The 27,764-nt window shown below is 37.0% G+C and overlaps 1 protein-coding gene across 2 annotated transcripts; it reads left to right on the top strand.

Moving 5' to 3' along the window:
* The first annotated feature begins 1,330 nt into the window (after positions 1 to 1,330).
* On the top strand, positions 1,331 to 24,394 carry ANKEF1 (ankyrin repeat and EF-hand domain containing 1). Of its 2 annotated transcripts, XM_011370185.1 has the most exons (11): positions 1,356 to 1,600; positions 1,843 to 1,906; positions 8,973 to 9,363; positions 12,504 to 12,703; positions 13,489 to 13,638; positions 14,652 to 14,775; positions 18,071 to 18,893; positions 20,310 to 20,536; positions 21,737 to 21,900; positions 23,076 to 23,213; positions 24,077 to 24,394. In XM_011370185.1, exons 3-11 carry the CDS (start codon positions 9,018 to 9,020, stop codon positions 24,233 to 24,235), a joined length of 2,331 nt encoding a protein of 776 aa, XP_011368487.1. In that variant the 5' UTR covers positions 1,356 to 1,600; positions 1,843 to 1,906; positions 8,973 to 9,017; the 3' UTR covers positions 24,236 to 24,394. The 2 variants fall into 2 exon arrangements, with proteins under 2 accessions (XP_011368479.1, XP_011368487.1); XM_011370177.1 differs by lacking the exon at positions 1,843 to 1,906 and having other exon boundaries at positions 1,331 to 1,600.
* Positions 24,395 to 27,764: the final 3,370 nt, after the last annotated feature.

The following is a 27,764-nucleotide window of genomic DNA, read 5'->3' on the forward strand; positions in this document are numbered from 1 at the left end:
AGTTTTGGCTAAGACATACACTGCTGATGGGAGTCTAAATCACTATATATGTTTGGAAAACAAATTGACATTATCTTGATGTTATGAACAACCTGTGACTCAGAAATTTTACACCTAGGCATACACTCCAGAGAAACTCTTGAACTTCTGCGTCTAAAGACATGTACAAACATGATCATAGCAGCATTGCTTTTAATACTGGAAACCTCAAATGGCCATCAATAGTAGAACTGATTTAAAAGGAGTACGAAATGGTAATAAAATGGAATAGCATACAGCTGTTAAGATAAAAATACTATAATTAAACATAAAGATAATTTCAAAAATAAGACGTTGAAAGGAAAAAATTTGTCACAATAATACACATTTATCATAAATTCTTAAAATGTGTAATACCGAATGCACACTTTCTAGGAAAGCATTTATATGAAGCAACACATTTTTAAAAGGCAAAAAGGTGATAAATGTAAAATTCAGAATAATGATTACCTCTGAGGACAAGAAAGGGAGGGCACAATATGGAGAAGAACCACACAGGGAACCAGTAGAGGCAGCCTTCTTTTCCTTTTTCACGCTTTCCATATGTTATATAGTATATTCTTTTGTGTTCATGAAATAGTCTTTAATAATATTTTAAAACAGAGTCTCTGGGTAGAAGTTAGTATATACTATGTTTAAAAGCATGTGTGTTTTACAGTTAACAAAAGCTTTAAGAAGCCTCCAAAAAAAGTGTGTTGGGGGGTTGGGGTGTTAGGACACACTTGCAGGCTCTGAAATATAATTATCTCCTTGATATATTTGCTACCAGTTGTGTATAAATATTTTTAAGCATCCTAGAGCCTACAAAGAAAATTTCTGGGTAGATTTACTAGGATCTACAGCAGTTGTCTCTGACAAGTAGATTCACTTTTCATTTTATTTCACAATTTATGGCTTTTTTCATTTAACTTTCTTTTTAAATTATTTTATCATGTAGTTTTTTTTTTTTATAAACGACCTTTACATGTCTAATTAAGTTATTTTTAATGACGGCAACAGATAGGGGAAGGGGAAGAAAGAAGGGAGGACTGCTAGAGACTAGCACTGGGCGCATCACCCCTGCATCTACCGCGGATGGAGTGTTGAACCCATTTCGACCATCCTGGCGAGAACCCGGCCGCCTGGCTGGACTAGCGGCGGGCCACCACTTGTGGGCAGCAGGCGGCGGGCGGAGGAGAGCCCTGCCGGGTCCCGCTGCGCACCTAGGCGGTTGCCCCGACAACCCGGCCTTGCGCGGCCGAAGCTCATAATGTGCCCTGTCTGGGTGGCTCCCACCCCGCCCTCTGCGCTCACCTGGCCGCGCGCTCGCGCAGGGCGGACCCAGGGTCTATGGACACTCACACCCTCTCCCCTGCAGCCGCGAAGGCTGGCTCGCCTGCTCTGCCCACAGGGACACCATTCACAGCTGGGCGCCCAAGCCAGGCTCCGGGAGCCCGAGGTCGCGACTGGGGCCTGCGCCAGGCGGCAGAGAACGAGAGCTGGGGCCGCTGGGCGCCCCTGCAGGCCGAGGCTCGTCGGTGCCCAGCCATCTGCGGCTCCTGATCACCCCCAGGACTGAGAGGTGAGCTTGGCACCTTGGTCTCTGCCACCTGGCCTTTCCCTTGAAATTTACACCTTACTCACCCTCCCCTCTGGATTCCTCTGAGACTTAAAACTGAAAGGAAGCGTAAATAACCCCCTCCTCCAAATGTTTGGCTTGTAGGTGTGTTAGAATACACCGAAGTTTGATTATTCATAGCGAGTCTCTATTGAGGGACTTTGCTAAGCACTTCACAAGAATTAACTCATTTCCATTTCACACAGCCCCATGAAGTGGGTACTATTGTTATCCCCATTTCGCAAATGAAGAGACTGAGGCACACACTAAGTATATAACTGTCCAATTTCCTCCCACCGGTTTGTATAAATGATGCAGAGGAGAAAGGATCACAAGCAACAGATTTCCCCACCTCCAACACTGTATTCTTTCCACTCTTCCAAGCATATCTCCTTCCATTCCTCTTTCTCACAGACTCCTTCGAGAAGCTGAGGAGCTCCATAGATCTCTCTCCACAGGGGCAAAATGCACTTGGACACCCCTCATTCCCCACAGATTTTCCTATAATTTCAGAGTATTCAGACCCAAACATGGACCTCAAGTCAAGAAATAACTGTTCTAGTCCACTGTCTTTTGAGATTGTCCATATAGATGGTTAGATGGGAGTATGCCAAAGTTCCCCGAGGACAATGCTAAGGTCAAGTATGTATGCTAAGTTGTGTGTATATGTGGTGACCCTCCTGAGGATCAGCGATGCTACACAGTTTAGGAAGAACTCTGCACTAGACGGCAGGACTTCTGTTATTTCCTCCACTGGGGCAAGGTTCTTGGTCAGTCTTGGCATTTCACTGTGAAGGACACAGAGCACCACTCTTTCCCCACCTTTTGGGGCTTTAGCTGGGAGTGATGCAAACTATAGAACTGGCCCATGGGCTGCTGAATTAATTTACCATTGTAGCTTGATTGGATAATGCTGCAAACTGCTAATTCTTTGTGATGGGTGCTCTCAGAGTCAACAATAAAGCCGCTGATTCCAAAATCTTTGTCTACACAAATAAGATGGCATCGATTCAGTACAGTCAATAACCTGTTTGAGAGCATCTTATTCTATTCTGTGTAGGATGTATGTACACACACAGTATGATGACACCGCATCCAACCTGAATTTGGCTGACAATTATAAAACCAGCCGTAAACAGCACCTAAAATAAATGTCAACAAGCATGCATCAAAGGCCAAGTGAATGACTTCTGAGGCAGTTCGGGACTTATTGGCGAGCCTATTTATACAACAAGCTGTGTCATCTAGTTTCCTAGTCCACCACACATTATAAACATTAGAAGGGAAGAGAGAGAAGGAGCTATAGAAAAGAGACACTGAAGCCGCAAGCCATGCGATGGCTGATGTCCCGGCTGCAAAGGAGAAAGCACAAAGAATAAACAGCAGGCAGAAGAGTGGGGAGAAAGGAAGGACAAAACAGCACGCTCACTGGAAACTCTCTCCTCCTTGCTCTCACCTGGTCTCCGGCTGCCTTGCAACTGCCGGAAACCTCATATTCCCTAGAGACCAGGCTCAGCGCTCTCTCCTGAATTATGTATTCTATTGCCTTGTGGATTCTAACTCAGCATGCCTGAAGCTTAACCAGCTACAATCTCTGACCAATCTGGGCCCCATCTTGAGCTCCCCATCCCAGACACTGGTAGCCGGTTTCTCAAGCCAGAAACCTAGAAATTTTCTTCGATTCTTCAGTAACTCTTCAGTAACTCTTCAGTCATTTAACTCTTGATCATAATTTATGAGCAGTCATTTATTCAATGCTGCATGTGAGTCAGGTTCTAGGTGATGGAGAAATAATGCTCATAATATAAAGCTTCTGTTTCATGAAGACAATTCTGGTGAGGGAGATACAAAATACAAAAATTGAATATACCTATATCTATATATCTATATAAAGGTTATACAGAGAAATATTTTATTTCATTATGAAGAAAATAAAACCAAGGAATGAAGAAATATGATGGCATTAATTTGAATGGTGAGAAGTGTTGACCAACGGAAAATCTGAGCAAAGAGCGCTCACTCCGGGCTGAGGGAACAAGTAGTTCCAGAGACTGGAATGAGCTTTGTTCCATAAACAGGAAGAAGGCTAGTGTGGCTGGAGATCACTAAATCAAGGGACATTGAAGTGAGGTCTGAGGGGCAGGATAAGTGTCCTGGAGAGGTCATTATGAGGGATTTGGATTTATTCTGATTATAATGGAAAGGTATTGAAGTACTTTTAAAAGATGGTCTAGAGACAATGTTCTGGCATGAATGTAATATTTTACATCTTGATAGGAGCTTGGGTTATGTGATGTATACATTTGTCAAAACTCATGGAATGGTACACTTACTATCTATATATTTCATTATATAGTCAAACCAGAAAGAAAAAAAGAGCTGTAAACGAATATTGAACTCCAGTTAAACATGTCTGCAATTTCCTTTGAAATGGATCAAAATTACGATGGATAAATGAATAGATGGAAGGATGGATAGATATGTGATATAGCAAGTCAAGCATTAATGGTAGGATCTCAGTGGTGGATATGGGTGTTCGACTATATTTATGTTTAAAAATAGTTATACTAAATGTCGGGGGTGAAAGCTTGTCTGATCTTATCTGATCTACATTTAAAAAATTTTTTTCTGGGACTGAATAGAGAATGGGCTATAGAGAACTGTTGTGGAGGCAGTGAGACAAAATACAGGGCTGTGGCAATGATTTGGCCTAGGACAGTACCAATGGAAGTTGCTATATGGCTATGGTCTGAAGGTAGAGTTAATAGGATCTCCTGATGGATTTAAAGAGTAGGGGGTCTGAGAGGAAAAGAATGAAGAGTAACTCCTAGGTTTTTATCTGAGTAGGTGGATGGATAGCAATTATTGGAAATAGAACTAGAGAAGGTCGTGGCGATGTCAAGAATTCTGCTCTGGACATGTCACATTTTAGATGTCTATTAGATGTCAAAATGAGGATAAAGAATTGACAGGTAGGTATATAACTTTGGAGCTCTGGGAGGAGTCAGAGATGGCTGCATCAATTACAGAGTGAACAATCGGAACTGCAAATTGGGATGAAGGTCATGAAATATGGGATAAGATCACAGAGGAGTGTGTGAGAATAGAGAAGGGTCCTAAGGGCCTAACCTTGGGCACTCCAACAATCAGTTTCTAATAGAAGAGGCGAAACCAGCAAAGGAGACTAAGAAGGAGGGGATGGTGAGGTAGGAGGGAAACAGGCAATGGAGATGTTATGGTTGCCTAGAGAGACACACTTAATGAAGGAGCAAGTGGTCAACAGTGCAACTTATGGCCATAGGGAATGTGTAGGTGAGGGAGAAGGTTTATGGTGGGGAAAAGATGGTGCAGTTTCAGATTTTGTAGTAAGATGGAATCTTTTCATTGCAAATGACAGAAACCCAGCTAACTAGCTTCTGACAAAATAAGTTCGGGGGAAAGGTATTTTACCCATGCAATCCTGAACATTTAAGTGGTAGGTGACTTCTAGCACAACTGAGTCTGGAGTGCAACTGTTGCCATCTGTCTCAGTCTCTTTAACACATGCTCTCTACAACAGCCAATGCAGCCTCACCCCACACACTACTGCTTAATTACTTCAGCAGAAAGAGTAGTTTTTCCATACAGTTCTAGCAGAAGAGTCCCATGAAATGCTGGTTGGCTGATGTCTTTTCTGAGTATATGCATGAGACAGTCATTGTACTTGGGGAGAGTGTTCATTCACACAGGCTAAGTCTAGGTCTCAGACCCATTCCCATCACAGAAGATGGAAGGGGAGGCCACATTCAAAGGTTTGGGGTAGAAGCTTGTCTGATCTAATCTGATCTACATTTTAAAAAGACTTTTCTGGGGACCGAATAGGGTGGTGGAAGCAGTAAGACAAATTAGAGGCTGTGACAATGATTTTGCCTAGGGTAGTGCCACTGTATTATCTGAGATGACTTGCCTGTATGGTAATGTTTTTTTTTTTTTTCCTCCAGAAAAAATCAAGAAAAGCAATCTGGGTATACCTAACCTGGACTACTACTCAATTCAAAAGATTGGTCTTTTCATAAATAATAAAAGAAGATAAAATTACATATTAAAATGATCATCACAATGTTATAGTGGGATTATTTATGAAGACTGATAGTTGTCTCTCAACCATTTACCTACCTCATTCTCACATAAGATGACATAGGAATTACCTATCTTTCTTTGGTATCTATCTCACAGAGCCTAGTAGATTCCTGTTTATAATGAGCACCTCAAAATGTTACATGTTCTTTATAACATGTTTTAACTACACATTGTGGGAGACATGTTAGTACAGAGACATAGAGTGGGGAGCTCAAATCCTTACCTTAGCAACTTAGTTAGCCTAACCTTCATAGGTAAATGGGGAGGCTGTGTCAAGGAGGGAAAATTAAATGATGTAACAAGAAAACTGCATAACAAGAGTAGTATTTGGGAGGAGGGTGGATGGTGTAGATGATAGAGACTTTGTTCATCTCTCTTGAGACCAAATCAAAGTTATGACAGAAACATGGAGCAAACAGCAAGCAGAGTTGCCTGGGGTCTTGATGAACAGAAGCACTACAGTTAGGGAAAGAAGTAAGAAATCAACTTGCAATGGTAAAAGGTAGGAGGGGGTGAAGGTGTGAGGCTGCTTGGTTCCAAGTGGCTGAATGGGACAGAAGCTATGAGAGCTGCTGGCAGCTGCAGACACCTCTTAAAGGGGCCGTGTCCGCGAGCGGACTTTTGCGGTGATAGACTTGCTTGTTCTGAGCACCAATGCCAACTCAGCTGCTGGGGGAGCACCAGGGATTTACAGGGGAACACCGAGTTGTTGGAGTGAGAGCCAGAGGCGAAGCTTTCTCCCAGGCAGAAGTGCTGGCGGTATACATTGTCCCTCTGTTGAACCCACCCCCCTCCCAGTGTATGGACAAAGCACCACTATAAGTAACTCAGCACAGAGGATTCCCTGAAACTCTGCCTCCCCCAATTCACAGCCCCACCCAAGTCACATCCAGTTGTCTCCTCAGCGAGTCCGGTGATCCTTGCTGAGCCAACTACAAGACACTGTTGGCAGCTGGCCTCGGTTTCTGGCGTGGCCTCTGAGGCAACTATAAGCACAGCATCTGTGGGTTGCTTGCTGCATCTTAACAAGTGGCCCTGGAGGGGCACAAGCTGGGGCTAAACTTGGCCTGAAGCTGAACTCCTCTTGGAACTGTGACACTGGACACCTAATAAGCCACACTAATAAGACCGGGAGACTTAGGAGCTTTGCTTGGTACATAGAAACAGACACAGAAAAGTAGCTAAAATGGGAAGACAAAGAAGCGAAAAACATATGAGAGAACAGAATAGAGATCCAGGAATAATGGAGTCAAGCAATCTAACAGATTTAGAGTTCAAAATGCCGGTTATAAAGATGCTAAATGAACTTAGGGAAAATGCAGATGAACTCAGTGAGAATTTCAACAAAGGGATAAAAAACATAAAGATGGAAAGGGAAATTATGAAAGGGAACCAGTCAGAAATGAAGAACACATTATCTGAGATGGGTATATTAGAGGGAATCTTCCTTCCAATGGAGGAAGAAGAGGATTAGACCACCGATATAGAGGATGGAGAAGCCAAGGACACTCAATCAGAATGGCAAGAAAAAAAAAGCCAAGACTAAAATAATAATTTAAGGAGGCTATGGGACAAAATTAAATGTAAAAACATCTATGTCATAGAGGTAGCTGAAGGGGAACAAGAAGTTGAATAACTATTTGAAGAAAAAATGATAGAAAACATGCCTAACCTGGTGAAGGAAATAGACATACAACCCCAGGAAGCTCAGAGAGTCCCAAACAAGATGAACCCAAAAAGATCCACACCAAGACACATTATAACTAAAATGCCAAAGGTTAAAGACAAAGAGAGAATCTTAAAAGCAACAAGAGAAAAACAGTTACCTATAAGGGAGCTCCCATAAAACTGGCAGCTGATTTCTCAAAAGAAACTATGCAGGACAGAAGGGCTTGGCACAAAATATTCAGTGTGATAAAAACCCAGGATCTACAACCAAGAATACTTTATCTAGCAAAGCTATCATTTAGAGTTGAAGGACAGATAAAGAGCTTCCCAGATAAAAATAAGCTAAAGGAATTTATCATCATCAAGCCAGTATTACAGGAGATGTTGGAGGGACTTCTTTAGGGAGAAAAAAACATGTATCAAAAACATGAATAAAAAAATGGTAATTCTTTCCTATCAACAAGTACCTCAGATGGAAAAGAAGTGCTCCAATCAAAAGATAGAGTGGCTGAATGGAAAGGAAAGACGCCCCCTACATATGCTACCTGCGAGACTCACTTCAAATTAAAAGACACACACAGACTAAAAGGAAGGGGATGGAAAAAATATTACCTTGATGTACCCAGAGGATATTGCACTGAATGAAGTTAAATCAGATAGAGAATGACAAATATCATAACAACAAAAACGGAAACAAACTCATAGATACAGAGAATATTTTGAGGGCTATTAGATGGGAGCGGGGTTGGGGGAATGGTGAAAAAGGGCAAAGGTATTAAGTACAAATAGATAGTTACAAAATAGACATGGAGATATAAGGTGTAGCATAAGGATAAGTTAACAATGCAATAAATATGTAAGGGGGAAGTGGGGTACTAGATTTAGTAGGGTGATCACTTTGTGACATATAGATCTTTAATCACTATGTTGTACAACTGAAACTAATATGATATGCCAACTATAACCGAAAATAAAGCTCATCGAATTGTACAATGTAAATATTAGCAACTAATTGTCTATTATATTTCAATAAAGTTGGAGGAAAAAAAGGTGTTGGGGAAATTGGACACCTACATGTAAAAGAATAAAGGTGGACCCTTATATCATGGACAAAAATTAACTCAAAACGGATTAAAGATCCAAATGCAAGGCCCATAACTAACACTCACAGAAGAAAACACAGAGAAAAAGCCTCCTGACATTGGGTGTAACATTGGTATCTTGGATATAATACCGAAAAGTCAGGGAACAAAAGAAAAAAAAGAAAAGAAAAGAAAAGAAAGAAAAAGGTAGTATTTATTATTTATTATGATGAAAGATCTTAACTTTGATTGAAATATTTTAACTTAATGCTAGCTGAATATTTTTGTACTTATATGTAATTTCTACTTTCATGAAATCAGTTGCAATAAGTTTATGGTAATAACATTTAATGAGAAACAGCCTCTCTTAGGGAAGCTTTAAAATATTATTTAATAAAAATAAAGCTGACAAAATTAACTTTGAGTTATATGTTTTTGTTTTGTGTTTTTTTTCTTTTCTGCTATAGTTTTTCTTTTGGTCCAAAAGAGGATTTTCAAGAAGCTGTTCAAGTATGGCTTTAGCAGATAAGAGACTCGAGAACTTGCAGATCTACAAAGTTCTTCAGTGTGTTCGGAACAAAGACAAGAAGCAGATAGAGAAACTGATCAGGCTTGGATACCCTGAACTAATCAATTTTACAGATCCTGTGAATGGATACAGTGCTCTGCACTTAGCCTCAGTTTCCAATGACATTGATATGGTCAACTTTCTCCTTGGCATTGGTGCTCACCCTGACGTGAAAGACAAGATGGGCTGTACTCCCACAATGAGAGCTGCAGAACTTGGCCATGAATTGTCCATGGAAATATTAGCCAAGGCAAAGGCGGACATGACTATAGTTGATAATGAAGGAAAAGGTAAGACTCTCATTATTTCCAGCAGATGCAATTTATTTTGTAGCTGGAAAGCAATAAAGTGGACTTTTTTGCTTTCCAACTTCAGAAGTGAATTATTCTTGTACCTAAGAATACTGACTCTCCATATTTTGAAAACAGAATGGATATATCTTAGGGAAATCGGTTCTGAGAGTTTTTCCATTTAAAAAGAAAATTAGAATTAATCTGATGGTTTTTCTAAACGTAGAGAATTTTCAACATGATACATGATATTATTGTAATCATAATCATCCATTATGGAATATAAAATCTTGTTTAGAGCAAAAGATGAGGGAGAGCATTTCTTACTCTTTTTTACATTTTAGAACCTAGAGTACAACTGGACTCAGGACTCTAGAAGGATTTCATTCCTTCTCAATAATGGTCTGATGTAGAAAGGAGTTACATTTGGGAATTTGAAGGACTAAGGTAGATTCTGGCATAAGCTCTGACTTTCTAGGGTCATTTAAAATAATTTGGAAATATGACTTGAAACTTGAGACATTGCATTTTCATAATTATTCGGGCGAGACAGTCCCACTTCCCCACCTTGTTCTCCTCCCTAATCTCATCCCAAGATCCTGCTCTGGGAGCTTCTTGCCCAAATAACTCGAAGTTCCAGCTGCAGTTGACACAGCATCATGAAAACCACGAAGAAAATTACCACCAGGTTTAATATAAATTGGTAGATTTCATCAGTTGTCCCAAAGAGTTGCTTCAAGTACAAAGCCATTAACATCAGCTCCACAGTAGAGAAGTGAATTCAGTTGTATAATGTTAATGTTTTCTGACAAAAATAAAATCTGCTTTTGTAACTCTCTCCAAACTTGGTATTTGATAAGTAACTTGCTTAAAACAGAGGAGAAGAGAGAGAAAAGGAAAAATTATTTAATTACTTAATGGCACCATGTAACAAAATAAACTTCAGGTGCATTCAGGGGTCAGATGTGTTTTAAAATGATACTCTGGTGGGTGGGGAGGCGGGGGTGGGAAACAGAAGCCTCTCAAATAATTAAAACTGTGAATCAAAACTTGAAACATACAGAATCTTGTTTCACATGTAACCTGGTTAGCACTGCCCCACACAGCCTTGATTCTACATAGCCCATAGTATGCTCATTGCAACGAGTGCTTGTCTTCCCCACATCAGTCAATCTAGCTCACCTTACACAAACTGTTTTGCTTATTCCACAGCAGTTTCTCTGCCATTAACATCCTATTTTCCAGGGATTGATGTTTGACTCACTGCACATTGTTTCTAAAGGATAAACAAACATTTAAATGGTTAAAATACTGGATCTTTAGAAGGATGTTGAACATACTCTGGCCTACACTGTACTTTCTCTTTGAACTATTTTGCAGAATATGAAGAAGGTAAAGCTCTAAGCTAATAAACTCTTTTCTATATGTCGTGCTAGCGAATTAGTGTCTGGAATTATTCTCTTTAAGGGTTAAGCTAGAATAGTTTCTTATAGCACCCATTTCATTGGTTCTCCTATTTAAAGCAAGGTATACCCAATCCTAAATGCAGTATACTAATTCTACTAGATATGTTTTTCCCCTCTTTTGCTTCAATTTTGGAATGTTGATTCATGTACTTTGTGGCCAAGGCAGACTTTAACTATGAGTTACACAGGCCATTGTTATAAAATGTCCATTTCACAAGTATCTTAGGGTCTTTTGTAATGAATTCAAGCTCATCTGGTATTTTCTGTGTCGTTTTGTTGTTATTATTGTTGTTTTGGTCCACTCTTGCCTGCTATAACTTGCTCTGTCTTTGATTTTCTATTTTCGGCCATGTCCTTGACCATCTTTCTATTTTTAACTGTTCTGAGTAACCCTATTTAAGATGTATCTGTTTATATAAAACACGTTTAGATTTTAATTTTCATATAAATTATGTTTATTTTAATGCTAGAATTTATTCAGTTTATATTTATCTAGATGCCCCACAGGTTTGTCACTTAAGTTTTTCTTCCATGGCCCTGACCATGGTTTTGACAGTGCCTGCTCTCCTATATTCTGCTTCTAATTTGACTTTCATTTCTTTCTTGTTTTTATTTTTCTCTACTATTTCTTTCCTGAGTTCAGCTGGCTCAATTTCATCTTTTCCTTCTATTTATCTTTAATTATCCAAGCAGTCCTTCTTTTTGGTCTAGGTCTATCTTTGCACTGTTGTTTTAGAAAAGGATATACTTAATTTCTTTACTATTGTGAAAATGGGTCAGTCAATAATTTTTATGGGGTATAGTTTTCCGAGTATATACTTTTTGCGTAGCTTTCATTATCAGGTTCTTTTCCTCCCATTGAGATATAATAGAACATTTTCTTAAAGTGAAAAGATTTCTTTCAGTATCTTTTTACATAGGTCACATGATGGTTTCTTGATGATTATTGTTTCTCTTTGAATGAAGTCTCTTTTTAGAGTGAGGTCATTACATAATTTGGTGTTAGACTATTGTTTCCCTGAATTTCTTACCAACATTCTGCCCCTGGATTATAACAATACCCTGGTTTGTAGTACATTTTTGATGTGCATTATGTTGCGAGCCTGTGTGTCATGGGTCCTGGCTGTGGGGATTTAGTATTTTCCTTTCTTTAGGAGAACAAAATAATTTGTCAAATGAGAGAGTGCCTGCTACCTACTTTTTCTTCTCACTGCTACTGTACTGACAAGCCTGCTTCTTATAAACATGGCCAGTCTATACATTTCATCATTCGATACCATCTCCTTTGACTCTCTGCAGTTTCAGAGGGGGCCCAGGGACTCTCCAGTATTAGAACACACAGCCTTGTACATCCCAAGAAGAGACACTTGGGCTATAGACTACAAGATGCCAAATACTCATGAGGGCTTACGTATCAGCGCTCAGATTATTCCCTAAACCAGGTCCTATTACACTCTGTTGTAACTGTTTCTTAACTCTATCAGAAGTTGAGTTGTTTCTGTCTCTCTGTCTTGGTGTTTCAGTTGGGTTCAGAGAGAAAACAAAGGCAGATATGCCTTTGCTCTACCACTTTCAACCAGCTAATTATGGATTTTAAAATTATTTTTTCTTTATCTGATTCAAATGTATAGAGACTATTAATAAGTACTCTTTGGGGATTCTGTTTTTCTACAGGTATTTTGTTTTACTGTATTTTACCTACTAAGCGGCATTATCGCTGTGCATTGATTGCCTTGGAACACGGTGCAGATGTCAACAATTCTACCTATGAAGGAAAGCCAATATTCTTAAAAGCTTGCGAAGAAGCACATGATGTTAAAGAAGTGTGCCTGACATTTTTGGAAAAAGGAGCCAATCCAAATGCTATCGACTTAGTATGACTATTCCTGTGATTATAAATATTCATTTTTTTTCAATTATGGAGTCTAAAGTTAATCTATACTGTATATAAATTTCTGTTGGTGCCCCTTTTCCCATACTAGTGTAATTTTTTGCATTTAAATACGGTCAAACAATCCTGTTAGGTTTTAGACAGTTCATTTCTATTCAAGATGCTTTAAGACAATATACTTTCATTATATTGCTAGGATTCTACAGTTTATTTACTAATGATGTTTGGAAAATTGGTATTTATTTTGCCTAATGTTAAAAGATCATTATAGAAAATAGGCAAGATATCACTGATGCTTAATAAAAATCTATCTTTTTGGAAAGAAATAATATACTTCTGCTGTTTCCCTTATTCATTTTTCTCCCCCTCCTTATTTGTCTAATGTTATTGCATTTTCTTATCTTTTAATTGTCATTTTGAGACTATAAAAATAGATTTTCTCCTCATTAGAAAATATCCATAACCTAATTTTAGCATATATTTTACCCCCCTTTCTCCCTTCTTTGCAAGGAATGCAGTTTTTAGCATGATTTTCTCATGGGGACATCTGATGTGACCTTTGAGTATAATTTTAAGAGTTCTACATTTTGGACATTGATACAGTGTACTGGCTTCATTGTTCCTATTTGTTACATGAAACAAATAAAAATGTAGAGAACTAAACATGTCAGTGTGAATCTAGGGCCAGATGAATTTAGATCATATTTATAGCAAATCTGTCATTTCACATCCCAGGTATAAACAGCATTTGATCTGTTTCCCGTCTAGTCCACAGGTCGCACGGCTTTAATGGAAGCATCAAGAGAAGGAGCGGTAGAACTCGTTCGAGGGATATTGGAAAGAGGAGGTGAAGTGAATACATTTGATAATGAGAGACATCATGCTGCACATTTTGCGGCCAGAGGAGGCTTTTTTGATGTAATAATCTGCTCTTTGCTTTAAAATTTGTTGCTAAAAATTTTCTCTCCTTTTCTTTGAAAATTTTAAATATCATGTAGGCTCCATTAAAATAGAAGTTTTTCTGAGTTACCATCTTAATTTTCTTAGGTAATTCCGAAATTATGTTTTATACCAAATATTATTTTTAAAAACATTCTAGCTCTTTATTCAATTTTATCTGCATGCTAATTTACTCATTTAATAATACTTATGGTGTTTTTTCTGTATTCTTAACTGTGACAATTTAAAAGTTTTGCCGCTATTATATAGTAGAATATTCAAAAGATGGTATGAGCTAATTGTGAGAACAATGCCAACATACTCTTCTCTCCCTGATATTTGTGTACACCTAATGACTCACTTAATTTTAACTCTAAGTATTCTGATTATCTGAACATGTCAGCAAAAGTTGTCTCATAGGTAGTGATATTGCAGAAACAAAATAAGAACCAATGTTGTCTTATTTTTTGAAAAAATCAATTACATCTAAAATTTCTTTACTCAGTTTTCTCCAAGTTGTACCGTAGATATCCTTATTTTTGTCACTTACCGTCTTCCCTGCAATAAAAATATACATCACAATAGAAGTTATATTTGGTAAAGAATTTCCTCCTTTGATGATGTTTGCCATAGTCTGATGCTTCTAAAATTGCCTAGATTTACCAAAATGATAGTGCCCCAGCTGAGTTTAGAGGTTTCTATGCTCTAGATCAACGTTGTTTGATAAAACTTTTGGCAATGATGAAAATGTTCTATATCTGTGCTGCACAATACAGTAGCCACATATGGCTTTTGAGTACTTTAAATATGGCTAGTGAAACTAAGGGACTATTTTGTTAAGATTTGTTTTCTTTTTAATTTATTTCAATTTAATTTTAAAAAGCCACCTGTGGCTGGCATGTAATGTATTGGATAGCACAGGTCTAGGTACAGTCTTCATTCATTAAATGTACATTTCTATTTCCCTACAATATCCACTATTTATTTTGCAGATTCTGAAGCTTCTTTTTGCCTACAATGGAGACATGGGGCTGATTGCAATGAATGGGAACACACCACTTCATTATGCTGCTATGGGCGGTTTTGCAGATTGCTGTAAATATTTAGCTCAGCGAGGTAAAATTGCCTAGCAATTTTATGCTTAAAGTATTTATGATTGACCCATGTCATAGATAAGCAGAGAATCAGGGCCTGTCACTTGTCGGTTGCTTACATTTTTCAATAGCTCAACCTCATTCATATATGTAGAAAGAAAATTGAAAATTTTTCTTACTCTTCTTTCTGTTAAATCATGAATCTGGTCTTAAAAGTGATAAAAACCCATTTTCCCAATATTTTTAGGTTATTGTTAAAAATCTAAAGAGGAATGTTCATGAGTCAACAAATTATTATAAAATGTTTAGTTATTAAACTTTTTAAAAAAATGTGAACATCAGTCTAAACAAGACAAACACATGCCTTTTAGTCTTAATTCTTAATTATTTCATTTTGAAAAATAATCTGCTATATCAAGTGCGAAGATAACTTTTCTGGATAATTTGAAATTATAAGGGAAATATTTTGGGAGAAATATGAAATAAAATAAAAATTTTTAATGGAAAATTTGAAATGTAAGTAATAGTTATTATTTTAGGTTATCCTGTAGCTTTTAAGTAACTTTATTAATTTAGGAACATAAACTATGCTATGTGTTTTCCTTAAAATGATGTTAGCTAATTAAGTTTAAAGAAATAGATCAATTTGGTGTTAATTACATGCTAATTGAATGCACATGAAAAGTTCTATACATGCTAATTGAATGTATATGAAAAGTTCTTAACTCTTTGTTAGAGATGGGACTGAATTCTGCCGAACTTTATGGTAGTGGTTCCCCCTCCCCACATACACCCCAGTTTATAAGACATAAGCAAAAACTTAAAGTCCAATAACCCTAAATAGCTTAGCAGAGAGAGTACTTTTGTTTTCCTGTCCTCTATACCGGCACAGAATTTTATAAGTCACTGGGACTTAGAGATCCTATACTATAACCAATAATATTATGAATAAGACTAATGTGCTCCATAACTAATAGTGTAATAACTAATCAACTTTTACTTTTTATGAACTTATACACAACTCGCACTCTTTCCTCATTCTCTAAAATGATAAACACTTTTAACAAATAAAGGAAAACATATCAAATGCAATTTTTGTCCTCATAAACTGTTTCATCAGTCTTCAAATTTGTCACTATCGGCAGTTTATTCTGAAATTTCATTTTTAACGTTGTGTATTTCTAAAAACTAAAGATCTTCCCAGATTGAGACAAGCTTCTTCAACATGTAGACTGCTTTTTTATTGGAACAAACATCACCAAACATATACTCTATTGTTTATGTTCTCCTGGGATAAAGTCATAGAAAGCAAACTGAGAAGCAAACAGTCAGAGTTTAGGCCATGATAAAGGCCTTATCCAATCATACAGAAAAGATTTATCTTCCTGGCAGAACCATAAGACTAGACTGTGCTTTTAAAAGAAATATCTGAAAATGTTCTTAGCCTGTAGTGTGTTTGGAAGTACAACCACATCACCAGATCCTATGTGGGTGACCCAATTTCGTAGGAACAGAGTTACCAGTTACATTTTCATCTTTAAAATCTTAGCTCTAAGTCAATTAGAGCAGCAAGAAAACATTAGCAATGAAATACTCATTTCTGAGTAAACTCTGTAGGTTTAGTCTTTTCTGTAAAATGTGAAGGCTGAATTATTTTTCCACATTAAACTATCTTCCTTAATATGCTCCTCTTTTGCCCCTGGTCCTGTTGTTGGAACAATTTACACATCCCTGTAAACAGTGTGAGAGCCATGTCCCAGGCAAAGGAGGAGTTGGGATTAGTTCTGAAGCGCCCACCCATGGAGAGTTCTCCTTTTTATGGGCCTTTGGCTGTTGGTGTCTTACAGCACCAGCCCCAAAAGTTGAATGTCTTGACCACAGGGGAACCTAAATCACAAAGAGAATGAATGGATCTTTATATCCTATCATAAAGGAGACAAAAAAGTCTCCCAAAAAGTTCCTTCCAAAGGGAGAGGAAAAATCCTTCAGATCTTTAAGCTGAGATGTTAGAGCCTTTTATCCACATAAAGATTTTTAACTAGGAGGAAACTGGGAGCAGAAGAGGGCAAGCTAAAGCAGCTTTAATAATCTTTTGATCCACAGTGCTGGGGTGACTATAGGAGTGGCTTAGGAGATGGTAGATCATCCCCCCCACCCCAATACTCTGAATAAGCGAAAAAGCCCAGTAAAAACAGCATACTCGGAATTACTATGGAATTATTATGCTATAGAATTATACTACAAAACCTTTCCCTACTAAGTACTGTTCTTAAAACTGTCCAATATAGAAATTTTAGAATCTTTATTGTCCCAATGTTCTCATTATATCACTAATAAACTAATCAGTTTTGTATAAAATTTTAATTTTTGACAATACTAAAGGAAGTATTAACCATGAAAAGCATTGGTGATTTTCTTTTTGACAAGAAATATGTTTTGGTTGCTAGAGATACTGATTGGGTGCCAATTTTTTTTTTTGATAATGTGATGTTGGCAAAGCAATAGAAGGGTCTTCTAGATTCAAAACACTAGAAAGGGCTTCTTCATAGTCTAACATTTATATACAAAATGGACTTCTGATGTCTCAAGACAATTATTATAGATAACATAGCCTTCCTAGTAGCACTAAGTAGACTCCCTGATGCATTCAGAAAAATATATTTATTTGGAGAATACTCACATGTAACGTTGGTCTCATAATTTTAAGCAACCAAAAAGGAAAATGAATTTTAATACATAACTTGGACAAATGTAATACTGGAATCCTTTTAGATTTGATGAACAAATTACTTTTTCCTCTGTTAGGATGTTCACATGACCTTGCACAAAACAGCAGATCAATAAAATGACATCAATTTCATGGAGAATACAGATAAATATAGTTTAAAATTGCACACAGATTTATAGTCAGAATCATTCAAAAAGAAGCAGGAATTGTTCAGCATTCTGAGTTCCTAAGGGCCTATGTAAACTGTCTGAATCCAGCTAATTTCCAAATTCAAGTGTCACCCTTACTCTTTCCCTGCTTGGCATGGTCTCCTTAGCAAGTATCCCAACATGATATTTGTTTTAAATATCTATAGGGATTAATGTCCTACTCATTTGGGATCAGATAATATAAATAGGAAATATACCTCTCTCAGAATTCACCAAAGTGAAGTGCAGGAAAAAAATCCCAGTTTAATTTTGTAATTATAATAGTTAAATGTACTCATCTCTATATACGAATAATCTGTGGACAAACTTTTGACGTCACTGGAAATTGGATGAATGTCATTTATAGAGCACCGTTCATAATATGATGCTTCACGTTTTAGGATGTGACCTGAAGTGGAAGAATTTAGAACATAAAACGCCCAGGGTTCTGGCTAAGGAAGGAGGCTTCAAAGTTGCAAGCAAAGAAATACGGAAGGCGGAGAGAATCGCTAATAAACTGGCCCGGCCAGGAGCCAAAAATCCTAATCCACTGTGGGCCCTTCGACTTCACGATTGGTCAATCGAACATGAGGCTTTCCTTCGGGGAGCCTTTTCGTTTGTGGACCGGGGCGATGGGACAGTCAGCAAGGATGACTTTGTGATGGCGCTGGAGGAGAGGCAAGAGTTAGTGAACTCGGAACAGCTGTCTTCTATAGCTCACCTTCATGAAAAAGTCCGGGGAGGAGGGGTCAACATTAACGATTTCTTTAAGGGAACCAGATACTTAAATAAATCGTACGTCTTGGGATCCTACGGGCCTAAGAAACGGAAAAAAGGGATGGCCAAAAAGGCAAAGAAAGGCAAGTTTGTTTTACCCCTTCCGATCTGCATCATCCCTGACAATGCATTTCCACGCCGGAGTGATGGTGGGCCGCCGTATTATATGATCGAAACCTACAAGAATATAACTGATTGCAACCGGTTTAATCGGGATCATCCACCAGGACATCCCATTCAGGATGATTCTGCCTGGTACATTGATGATCAAGGAAAGGTATTTTCAAATATTAATTTTATCACCAAGGCGGGAGACTTGGCTTCTCTGAAGAAGGCATTTGAATCAGGAATACCTGTGGATATGAAGGATAATTATTACAAAACACCACTAATGACTGCTTGTGCAAGTGGAAACATAGATGCAGTCAAGTTTCTTCTTGAAAAGGGGTATGTTTTTGGTTGGGTGAGGTTTAAATTTTCATGAGTCTTCACATTTCAAGGAAGTGAAAGGAAAGCTAAGATACAGCCAACTCCAGAAATTCAGTAGCACAAGAAAGTGCTTCACTCCTGAAGTCTAGATTACAGGTAGATCTTATGTGGGGAACCAGGCTAATGGGGAAATAGGATTGTGTGTACACAAGATAGCTTGCTAGTAACAACTATGCATAAAGTGAAGATCAAGAAGTTTTCACTATGGGGGTAGAAGAAGCCTTCTGATTGGGTCTCTCTGGCTTCCTAAGAGAATTTAATTTCATCTTAGATCTTTACCTAGTTGATGTGGAGTCACTTTCCATTTTATTTTAAATTAAAAACTTTTATTGTGGTAAGAACAGATTATATGAGATCTAGCCTCTTAACAAATTTTAAGTGTCCAGTACATTGTTATTGACTATAACCACAATATTGTACAGCAGGTCTCTAGAACATACTCATTTTACGTAGGAGCGTTTTTTAATCTGCCTCTTTTTTTGGGGGGGATCCCAACAAATTCCAACAAGTGGGATGTTGGCTAATGACTAAGGACACGTTTGATTCCCTCCTCCAGAGAGAGCAGTCTTTTCCTCGGTTAATTTGTAAATATCTTTAAAATATCAAAGCATGACATTTTCATTTAACTTTTCGATCTAAAGCAATTATAATTCCTTCTTATACCATAGCTGAATAACCTGGGATAAGTTTCTTAACCTTTTTGTGCCTCTTTTCTCATTTTTATAATGTTGCTCTAATGGGACTCAGCTCACAGAATTTGTTGAAGATTAGTTAAAATATGTAAAGCACTTATTAGTACAGTAATTGCATATTTGATAAAAGGTATTATTGTTATTATTACTATAAATGTTTAATGCCAAAGAAGCATTCAAATTTGTATATTATCAAGAGGGAGTATAAAGCAACAAAGGAGAATTTGTACTTTTGGAAAATAAATCTTTAAAAAAGGACTAAAATTTTAAATAATACATTTTCATGCTTAGAATTTTAATAATGAAGGTGCATTTAAAAATTCATGACATGCAGAGAAAGTAGACACAAAATGGAATAATACAACTTTTATATTTCCTGTTGACTTTTATCTTCATTGAATTCAGTTTTATTATTTTCTTTGATTTTAACCTTTGCAAAAATTATAACCCCTAGGATCTTACATGCCTTTTAAAACTAAACAAAATGTAGACACACACAAAGTTAAGACTGTCAAATAATGCAGAACACTTGTCAAAAAAATTATGGCAGAGCTTTACTAAAAGCTTTTCTTGGTTTATAGTTGAACAACTTGATAAAACTCTGAACTCTTACTTAGCATTTTTAGCCTCTAATGCTTGGAACAACCTATGTTTTCAGCTGTGCATCTATCTTATTTTGTAGGGCTAACGTTAATGCAACAGATAATTTTCTTTGGACTCCACTTCATTTTGCATGCCATGCAGGCCAACAAGATATTGTTGAGCTTCTTGTTAAATCCGGAGCTGTGATTGATGCACTTTCAATCAGCAACTCAACTCCTTTAAGTAGAGCCATTGAGAGCTGTAGGCTGGATACTGTAAAATACCTACTGGATATTGGTGCTAAATTCCAGCTGGAAAATAAAAAAGGTATGTGTTCATATTGCTGATGGTTAAGGTTAGAAAAAGAGAATTTATGTTTGATTTCAAACCCTTTCTGATTCAATTCTTGGAGTACCACATTTCCCCCTGAATTACTACTGCAAACACAAGCCTGAGTTAAATGTTATAGAAGTTTGTCTTATACTCAGTGTTTTGCAAATCATTGGTATTAAAGGGTCAGTTCTTTATGTTTGTGATCTTTCATGGACTGATACTTTTGCAAAACACAATAAAAATGATTTACTAGAAAAATAAAGTGGAAATAAAAAACACAATATATAAGTCCAAACCTTTTTATGATTAGATTCAAATGACAGAAATTTCTTCTGTCAAATTGCTATAAAAATTTCTAAACACATGCTCTTAAGTCTTGTGGTTATTTCATTGTGGCCCAGTAACCATTAGTTTGTGGACTTGCACCGTTTTGTAGATACCTTGAGTTATCACAGTGTTTCAACTGTCAACTCCTAATAGTTGTTATAGTTTATGGTCTCTGTAGACTTGAATTCCTTCGAAAGCTGGACAAAATCATTTCTGAATTGAGGCTCTCTCTAGGAAGTAAATGGAGGGCTTACCTTATATCATAAATATCACAAGTGAAGAATAAAAAAGTTTGGAGGTATCACTTTCTTATAGTAGAACCCATTGATTCCTTTTGATCTGAGAACATTACACCTCTGGCTGCTTCAGGCTTCCTCTGAGTCACAGGTAATATTGTGCTAGGCCTGCCTGAGGACATTACAAATTTCATAGTACTTGGCGACCTACATAGAACACTTGTGACCATCAGCTTCCCCAGGCCTTTCAGAATATACCTCATGACATCATGGAAAGGGGAGAACAATGTAAAATTGTCATATGAAAGGAAATGTGCACAATATGAGAAGAGAATAAGCAATCAGATATTCAAAATGTAATTTACCAATACTTCCTATCAACTTTTAAAGATATATACTCAAAAAATTAACAAGAAAATATTGTTTTGCCAGTAAATGGCAGTGTAAGTTATGAGATTTTTAGAATCGAGTCTACCTTCAAGAATACCTAACCTAGCTTTGTGACCTTACATATACCGTTTGCTTTAGTAATCACCCTTACTACCACATGGTTAGGGCTCATGTGCTGAGATTTTTCTACATGGTTGATTATTAATCTTTTACTATAACTCCAAATTTATGTTTTAAACAGGGCACACTGCAATGGATATTGCAAAGGCATATGCTGACTATAGAATAATTGGTTTGATTAAAGAAAAGCTAGATAACTTGCCCAAACCAGCAGAAAACCAAAAACTGAAAAGCAAGCTATCTCTTAAAGTGAAGACTGAAGGCCCAGAAATTAAGAACGAGGAGGTAAGAAAAGCAAATGACTACCCGGTAGTAACTGGAATGGGGGTGGTGGCAGGGCAGTGGCACTACTTACATGTTGTTATACAACATGGGCCAAATAATAGGTAATCCATATTTTCAGCATTATTATGCAATACTCTTAAAGAAATATCTAACAAGAAAACTCTATTACTGAAAAGTCTAAAAAGTAGTCATTGTAAACAATTCACACATAAACCAAGTTGGTTCAGTCAAATACAGTTAGAATATTGAAAAAATAACTGGTATTAGACATATATATTTATATAATGTAAATATATATATTATATGTATATTTGGTCCTGAATTATATAGATTTAATGAGATGGCCCAAAAGGGAAGGAGGGTGATCCTTATGAGAAATGAAGTGAAGCATGATTTTTCTTCCTTTCGGTCTTATAATATTTCATTAATCACCCTACCACTTCCCACAAGGAATTTTAATGACTACCACTGAACTCTGGGATATGGGGCCACTTGTAACTTGGATAATGACTCTAGAAGGTTTAAGGCAGTAACTGACTGTCTCTGGTAATCTGAGTGGTACAGTTGCCTCTGAACTACAAGGAGAAGGCTGAAGTTGTTGCCCATGGGAATTTCTGAGACATTAAGTCTTTGTCATTAGCAAGGAAGCTCTATGTGCATTTCTAGGCTGGAAGCTTCTTTTAGGGAAGCAGAAAGACCCCTGGAGATTCTTAGTAGACGAGGATACGGGATAAAATTTAAGAAGAGCTTTAATGTTATCAAAAGAGTTGGAGAAATGTAGGTGGTAGGAAGTGAATAAGATAAAGGAATCATAGGCAGACAGTAGAGAGTAACATGGAGGACAAGAGTAAGGATGGAAGGATGGGCAGAGGTGAAGGAGAATCGATCAGCTAAAGCTCCTACTACATGCATCATTATCATTTTAGTAGGAATACATCTTTCTGATTAATGAATTGCCACAGGTCAAAGACTATGAGATGTGCCACTGGTACTGCTAATTAGAGTTAAACAAGGCAAACTAATTACCTTTCATTTCGAATTATAATTTATATAGTAGCATTTTTAGTTTTTATTTTTCTAGCTTCAAAGTAAGATGTAGAACAATAAATAATATTAAAAAGTGTATATAAGTTTATGCAATTAATAGTTTTTTATTTTTTTGGTCTTGTTTCCAGGAACCACTTTCATCAATTTATAGTGTACCAACAGTATTGGAAGAAAAGAAAGTGCATAAGGATAATGTGGTTTATCTCAATTCATTAATTACCAGTGGTCATACCAAGAAAGTAGATATCACATTTATTCCACAAAGGGTAAGTACTTTGAAAAGACCTTCATAAGGTGATATAAACTCATAATGTTATTTTTCAAATACTTTTTATGCAGAGCACCCAAACAATATCCAAAGGTTATCTTTATAGTTAATTATTTGAAAGTGTCTTTGCCAAGTCCTGCTACTCTGACTCAATAAGTCCAACTTGTTTAGATCCCAATATCTGGTTCCTCCTATTACTATTTTTGTATTGACATTTTCATTCTCCTTAAAAGACTGACGTTTTCTTTGGTCAATTCCATTCCCTATAGTCATTTAGTCACCACATTCTACAGATACTTTTTTCTTGGTACTTCTCAAACTCAGTCCTCCTCCTTTGTACTCACTACTACCAACTCACGTGGGAATTTCATACTAATTAAGACTAGATTTATTTAGTAGCTTCCTAAAAGCATCTGTAATTAAGAGGTGGAGACATCTTTTGGAGAATAATAGTAGTCTTGCCAGTGCCCATCAAACCATGCTGAAAAAGAGACCACCAATTCCCTATGCCTTCTACTATGAAAATAATTTTGATTTCCTCATAAGACATAAAGGTAGTAAATCCAAATCATCTTCTAATTCCATTGCTTCCTTGTTTTGACATCCTAAAAATGAACACCAGCTAACCCAAAGGTCATCAAAGAGGTAACTGAAGGCATTTCAGTTGTCCAAATAGCCATCATCAGAAATAGTGATACCCAAGTAAGCAATGATGTCATGTAAGAAGAAAAAAACAAGTTAAAATAGATTTAGAAGTAAATTTGATAGTTTTAAATTAATCATATTAAACATTATCTGCACACTAGCATATTTATTGGCTGTCACACTCATACCTGCTTTGGATGTGCTTGTTTATTTAAGACCTGGAGTCCTGAAGCCACAACGGCAGAGCTGATCAGGAAGAGAGAGCTGCGGAGGGAGAGGCTCACTTACGAGGTAGACTTTGATGACTTCATGATGCCCTTTCAAAAGAACATCACAGAGAAAGCGCAAGCATTGGAAGCTGGCTTCCAGACATAAATCACAGCAATTGCTTCTTGGAGTAGACATTTCGAGGCCCAGGGACCAAACTTGGGAGAAAGTAGATATTTTCATCAAAGCCAAAGCAATCCACAAATTAGGGATTTGTAACCAAATATTTGTTTTTGCTTCAACAGCTATAAATATTTTATGCTGTCTCAAGAAGGTGTGTTTTATTTTGCAATGAATTACATGTCATTCTGAATAAATCTCCCAATCTTCTTTAAGATTGTAGTGGAATAAATGGCATTTTATTTATAAACATAATATTATTATCAAAAATTTACCAGATGTATAGCATTATGTTTGCTAAAGATCTAATTCCACTGGGAATTGATGAAAACCATTTATTAGGGAAGAGAAAAAGTTTTTAACCCATTAAGAAAGGAGTTTTGTTTCTCACACACCATCATAGTGATGTGTGTGTGTTGAGTTATATAAAATTTGACACCTCTAGCACACTATCAGCACTCTACCTATTTCTCCTCTACTTTAGGACTGTAGCATTCTCAGGCCTGACTTCCAGATGCTGGAAGGCTGCCTCTGACACTTAAACTTATACAGTAGGACCAAAGTACGTGAGAATGAGCATCTCCTGGATGCAGCCCTTAGCCAGTGACTGAATGGACTCACTGTATTGACACCCAGCTTACTCATCACCTTGGTAAGATTATTCTGAGTTCCCCTGCCAAAATTTTAAAAGTGAATTCCTTTATCTTCTATTTACTACAAAATAAACATTTCCCAGCAAGGAAGATTTGCCCACAGGATCTTCTGCAGTTGAGAAGCAGTTAAAGTGGTGTTCATATAACACTTGATACTTTGCGCAAAATTGCCAGATGCCAGAAAAAAAATGTATATGATAAAGAATGACTAGATATCATATATGTCTTAAACTGAAGGCAAATATGTGGGGACAAGGGAGAAGGTGTGGATTTAATAGACCCAACATAAAACCTCACAAGTTTTGGCCTTGGGCCTGACTCATACTTTGAAAATAGGTATGTCAGGGTTCTACCAGAGAAATAGAACTAGTAGTATAGATAGGTGATGGATTGGTAAATAGGTAGATAAAGAGATTTGTTGCAAGGAGTTGACTTATATGATTGTGGGGGCTGGTAGGGCAGGCCATCAGGAAGGGCAGGCTGGAGACTCTTGGACAAGAGCTGTCCTTCCAGTTCACACGTGGAACGTTTTCTTCCTCAGGAAAACCTTAGTTCTGCTCTTAAGGCCTTTCAACTGATAGGATCAGATTCACCCAGATTATAAAGGATAATCTCCTTTACAACTAATTGTAGATACTAATTGCATGTACATAATTCCTTCACAGCAATACCTACAGTTAGTGTTTGGTTGAGTAAATAGGTTCTATAAACAAGCCCAACTGAGACATAAAACTGACCATTGCTGGAGGTATGCTACTGAGTAAAAAGTTAGTGGAGACATCGCCCACACCAGGAGATCAATGAGTGCTGGGCAAGAGCTCTGAAAATATCCATAAAGGCTCCACTGACAGAAAGAGTCCACTTTAGAATTTGTTTTACCAGAGGGCACAAACTCCAGATTATAGCTCTGTCGGCCAAATAGACCTGAAATCCCTTTCCTTTAAAACCCTCCCTCACTTTCCACTCATGGATTGGGCTTTAACAGTAACTAGTGCGTGGGGGAGGAGGCTGGATGAGTAGGTGAAGAAGCTAACCAAGCCCATCTTCCCCTGAGGCAAGCTTGAGCTGATATTGCTTACACCTTTATAATATGGAACCAGGAGATTTGCTATTAGAACTAAATTTTGTTTGTTTTATGAGTTTTTTTTGGTCTGTTTTTAGTTTTAAATTTTGACTTAATGTCAGATTTATAGAAAAGTTGCAAGAATTTTACAAAGAAGTCCGGTATACTCTTCACTCAGATTACCTAAATGATAACCATTTACCACATCATTTTATCTCTTTCTGTTTACATGTACATCTGTGTATGTGCATTTTTTTCTGAACTATTTGAGTGGCAGCTGAAGACATGATGTTCTTACCCCTAAATACTTCAATATGTATTTCCATAAAACAACATTATCTTATATAACTATATTATAGTTGTCAAAATTAGGAAATTAATATTTAAATTAACTACATATTTTATCTACAGACCTTATTCAGACTTTGCTATTTGTCTCAATAATATCCTATAGAGCAAAAGAAAATACCAGATCATGGACTGCATTCAGTCGTCACATCTCTGTTCTCTTTTAGCTTGGAATAGTTCCTCAATATATGTGTGTCTCTTTTTTTTTTTTCTTTTAAGGTATTAGTATACTAAGATTCAGGCTGGTTATTTTGTAAAATGTCCCTTAATTTTGATTTGTATTACATTTTCTCAAGAACAGATTCAGAATAGGCAAGAATGGCACAGGCCCTTCTCAGTATATTATATACTTCTCAGTATATTATATCAAGAGGCATGTGATGTCGATATGTGATATAAACTTTGTAAACTTTAATCCCTTGGTTAAAGTTGTATCTTTACTACTTGGTTTCTCCACTATAAAGTTATTATTCTTCCCTTTGCATTTAAGTATCTTATGGATAGATCCTTTGAAACTATGTAAATTTCCAGTTATTCTCCTAAGTTTCACTCACCAATTTTAGCATTCATGGATGATTCCTGCCTGACATAATTATTATAGTGACAGTTGCCATAAGATGATTTTCTAATTTCATCATTCTTTCTACATTTGTTAGTTGACTTTTTGCCTTTGAGTAGAGCTTTCTTTTCTTCCCCGTTAATTTATATATTTAAATCAGTATAGACTCATGTATTCCTTTTTTATTTAATAGGTTATAATCCTTTGCTATTGTTATTTATTTTGATGCCCAAATAGTCCCTGATTTGGCCAGGGGAAGCCCCTTAAAGCTGAATCGTGAGACTATGACCTTTTGTTTCCTGAAATATCTAGAGGACTCTTGAATATGAGGGAAAATGCCTACCCATGGTTTAATTCAGGAAAAGGAAAATGAGTCTGCAAAAGCAGATTTTCAGAGGCTATAACTTTTTACTGTCACCCTAGTAAGTACAACACTTACTAAATGCCAGTTTCATACATAGTGGTGTTCTGTGAACACCTTGAGCTATTTGTAAACATCAACTGAGAAAAAGCATTAATGTCAAATCCTATTAATTTTCTTTCTTCATATATGAAGAGTTTATATTCATTTATGTGGCTCAACAAAGTGTTGAACAGGAATTGTGTGAGGGAATATTCATGTGACTCCATTTACTTCGAGTTTAACAATAAACTCAAACAGAGCAAAGCCAAAGCTCTTCAGTGGTCCTGGAAAGCCATCAGTGCTTTTCAAAGAGCAGTCCATGGACCAGCAGCATCAACGTCACCTGGGAGCTTGGTACCACCTCTCCTCCCCGCAAAAATTATACTTCAGAATTCTACATAAGCATAAAAAAGATTTTGTAGAGGAAATTTTATTGGCATAAAAAGACAGTCTGTCAAAGTTAGATTTAAAAAATCATAAATATGTATAGT

The sequence above is a fragment of the Pteropus vampyrus genome, unplaced genomic scaffold (genome assembly GCF_000151845.1).
Source record: "Pteropus vampyrus isolate Shadow unplaced genomic scaffold, Pvam_2.0 Scaffold7, whole genome shotgun sequence".
Lineage (NCBI taxonomy): Eukaryota > Metazoa > Chordata > Mammalia > Chiroptera > Pteropodidae > Pteropus > Pteropus vampyrus.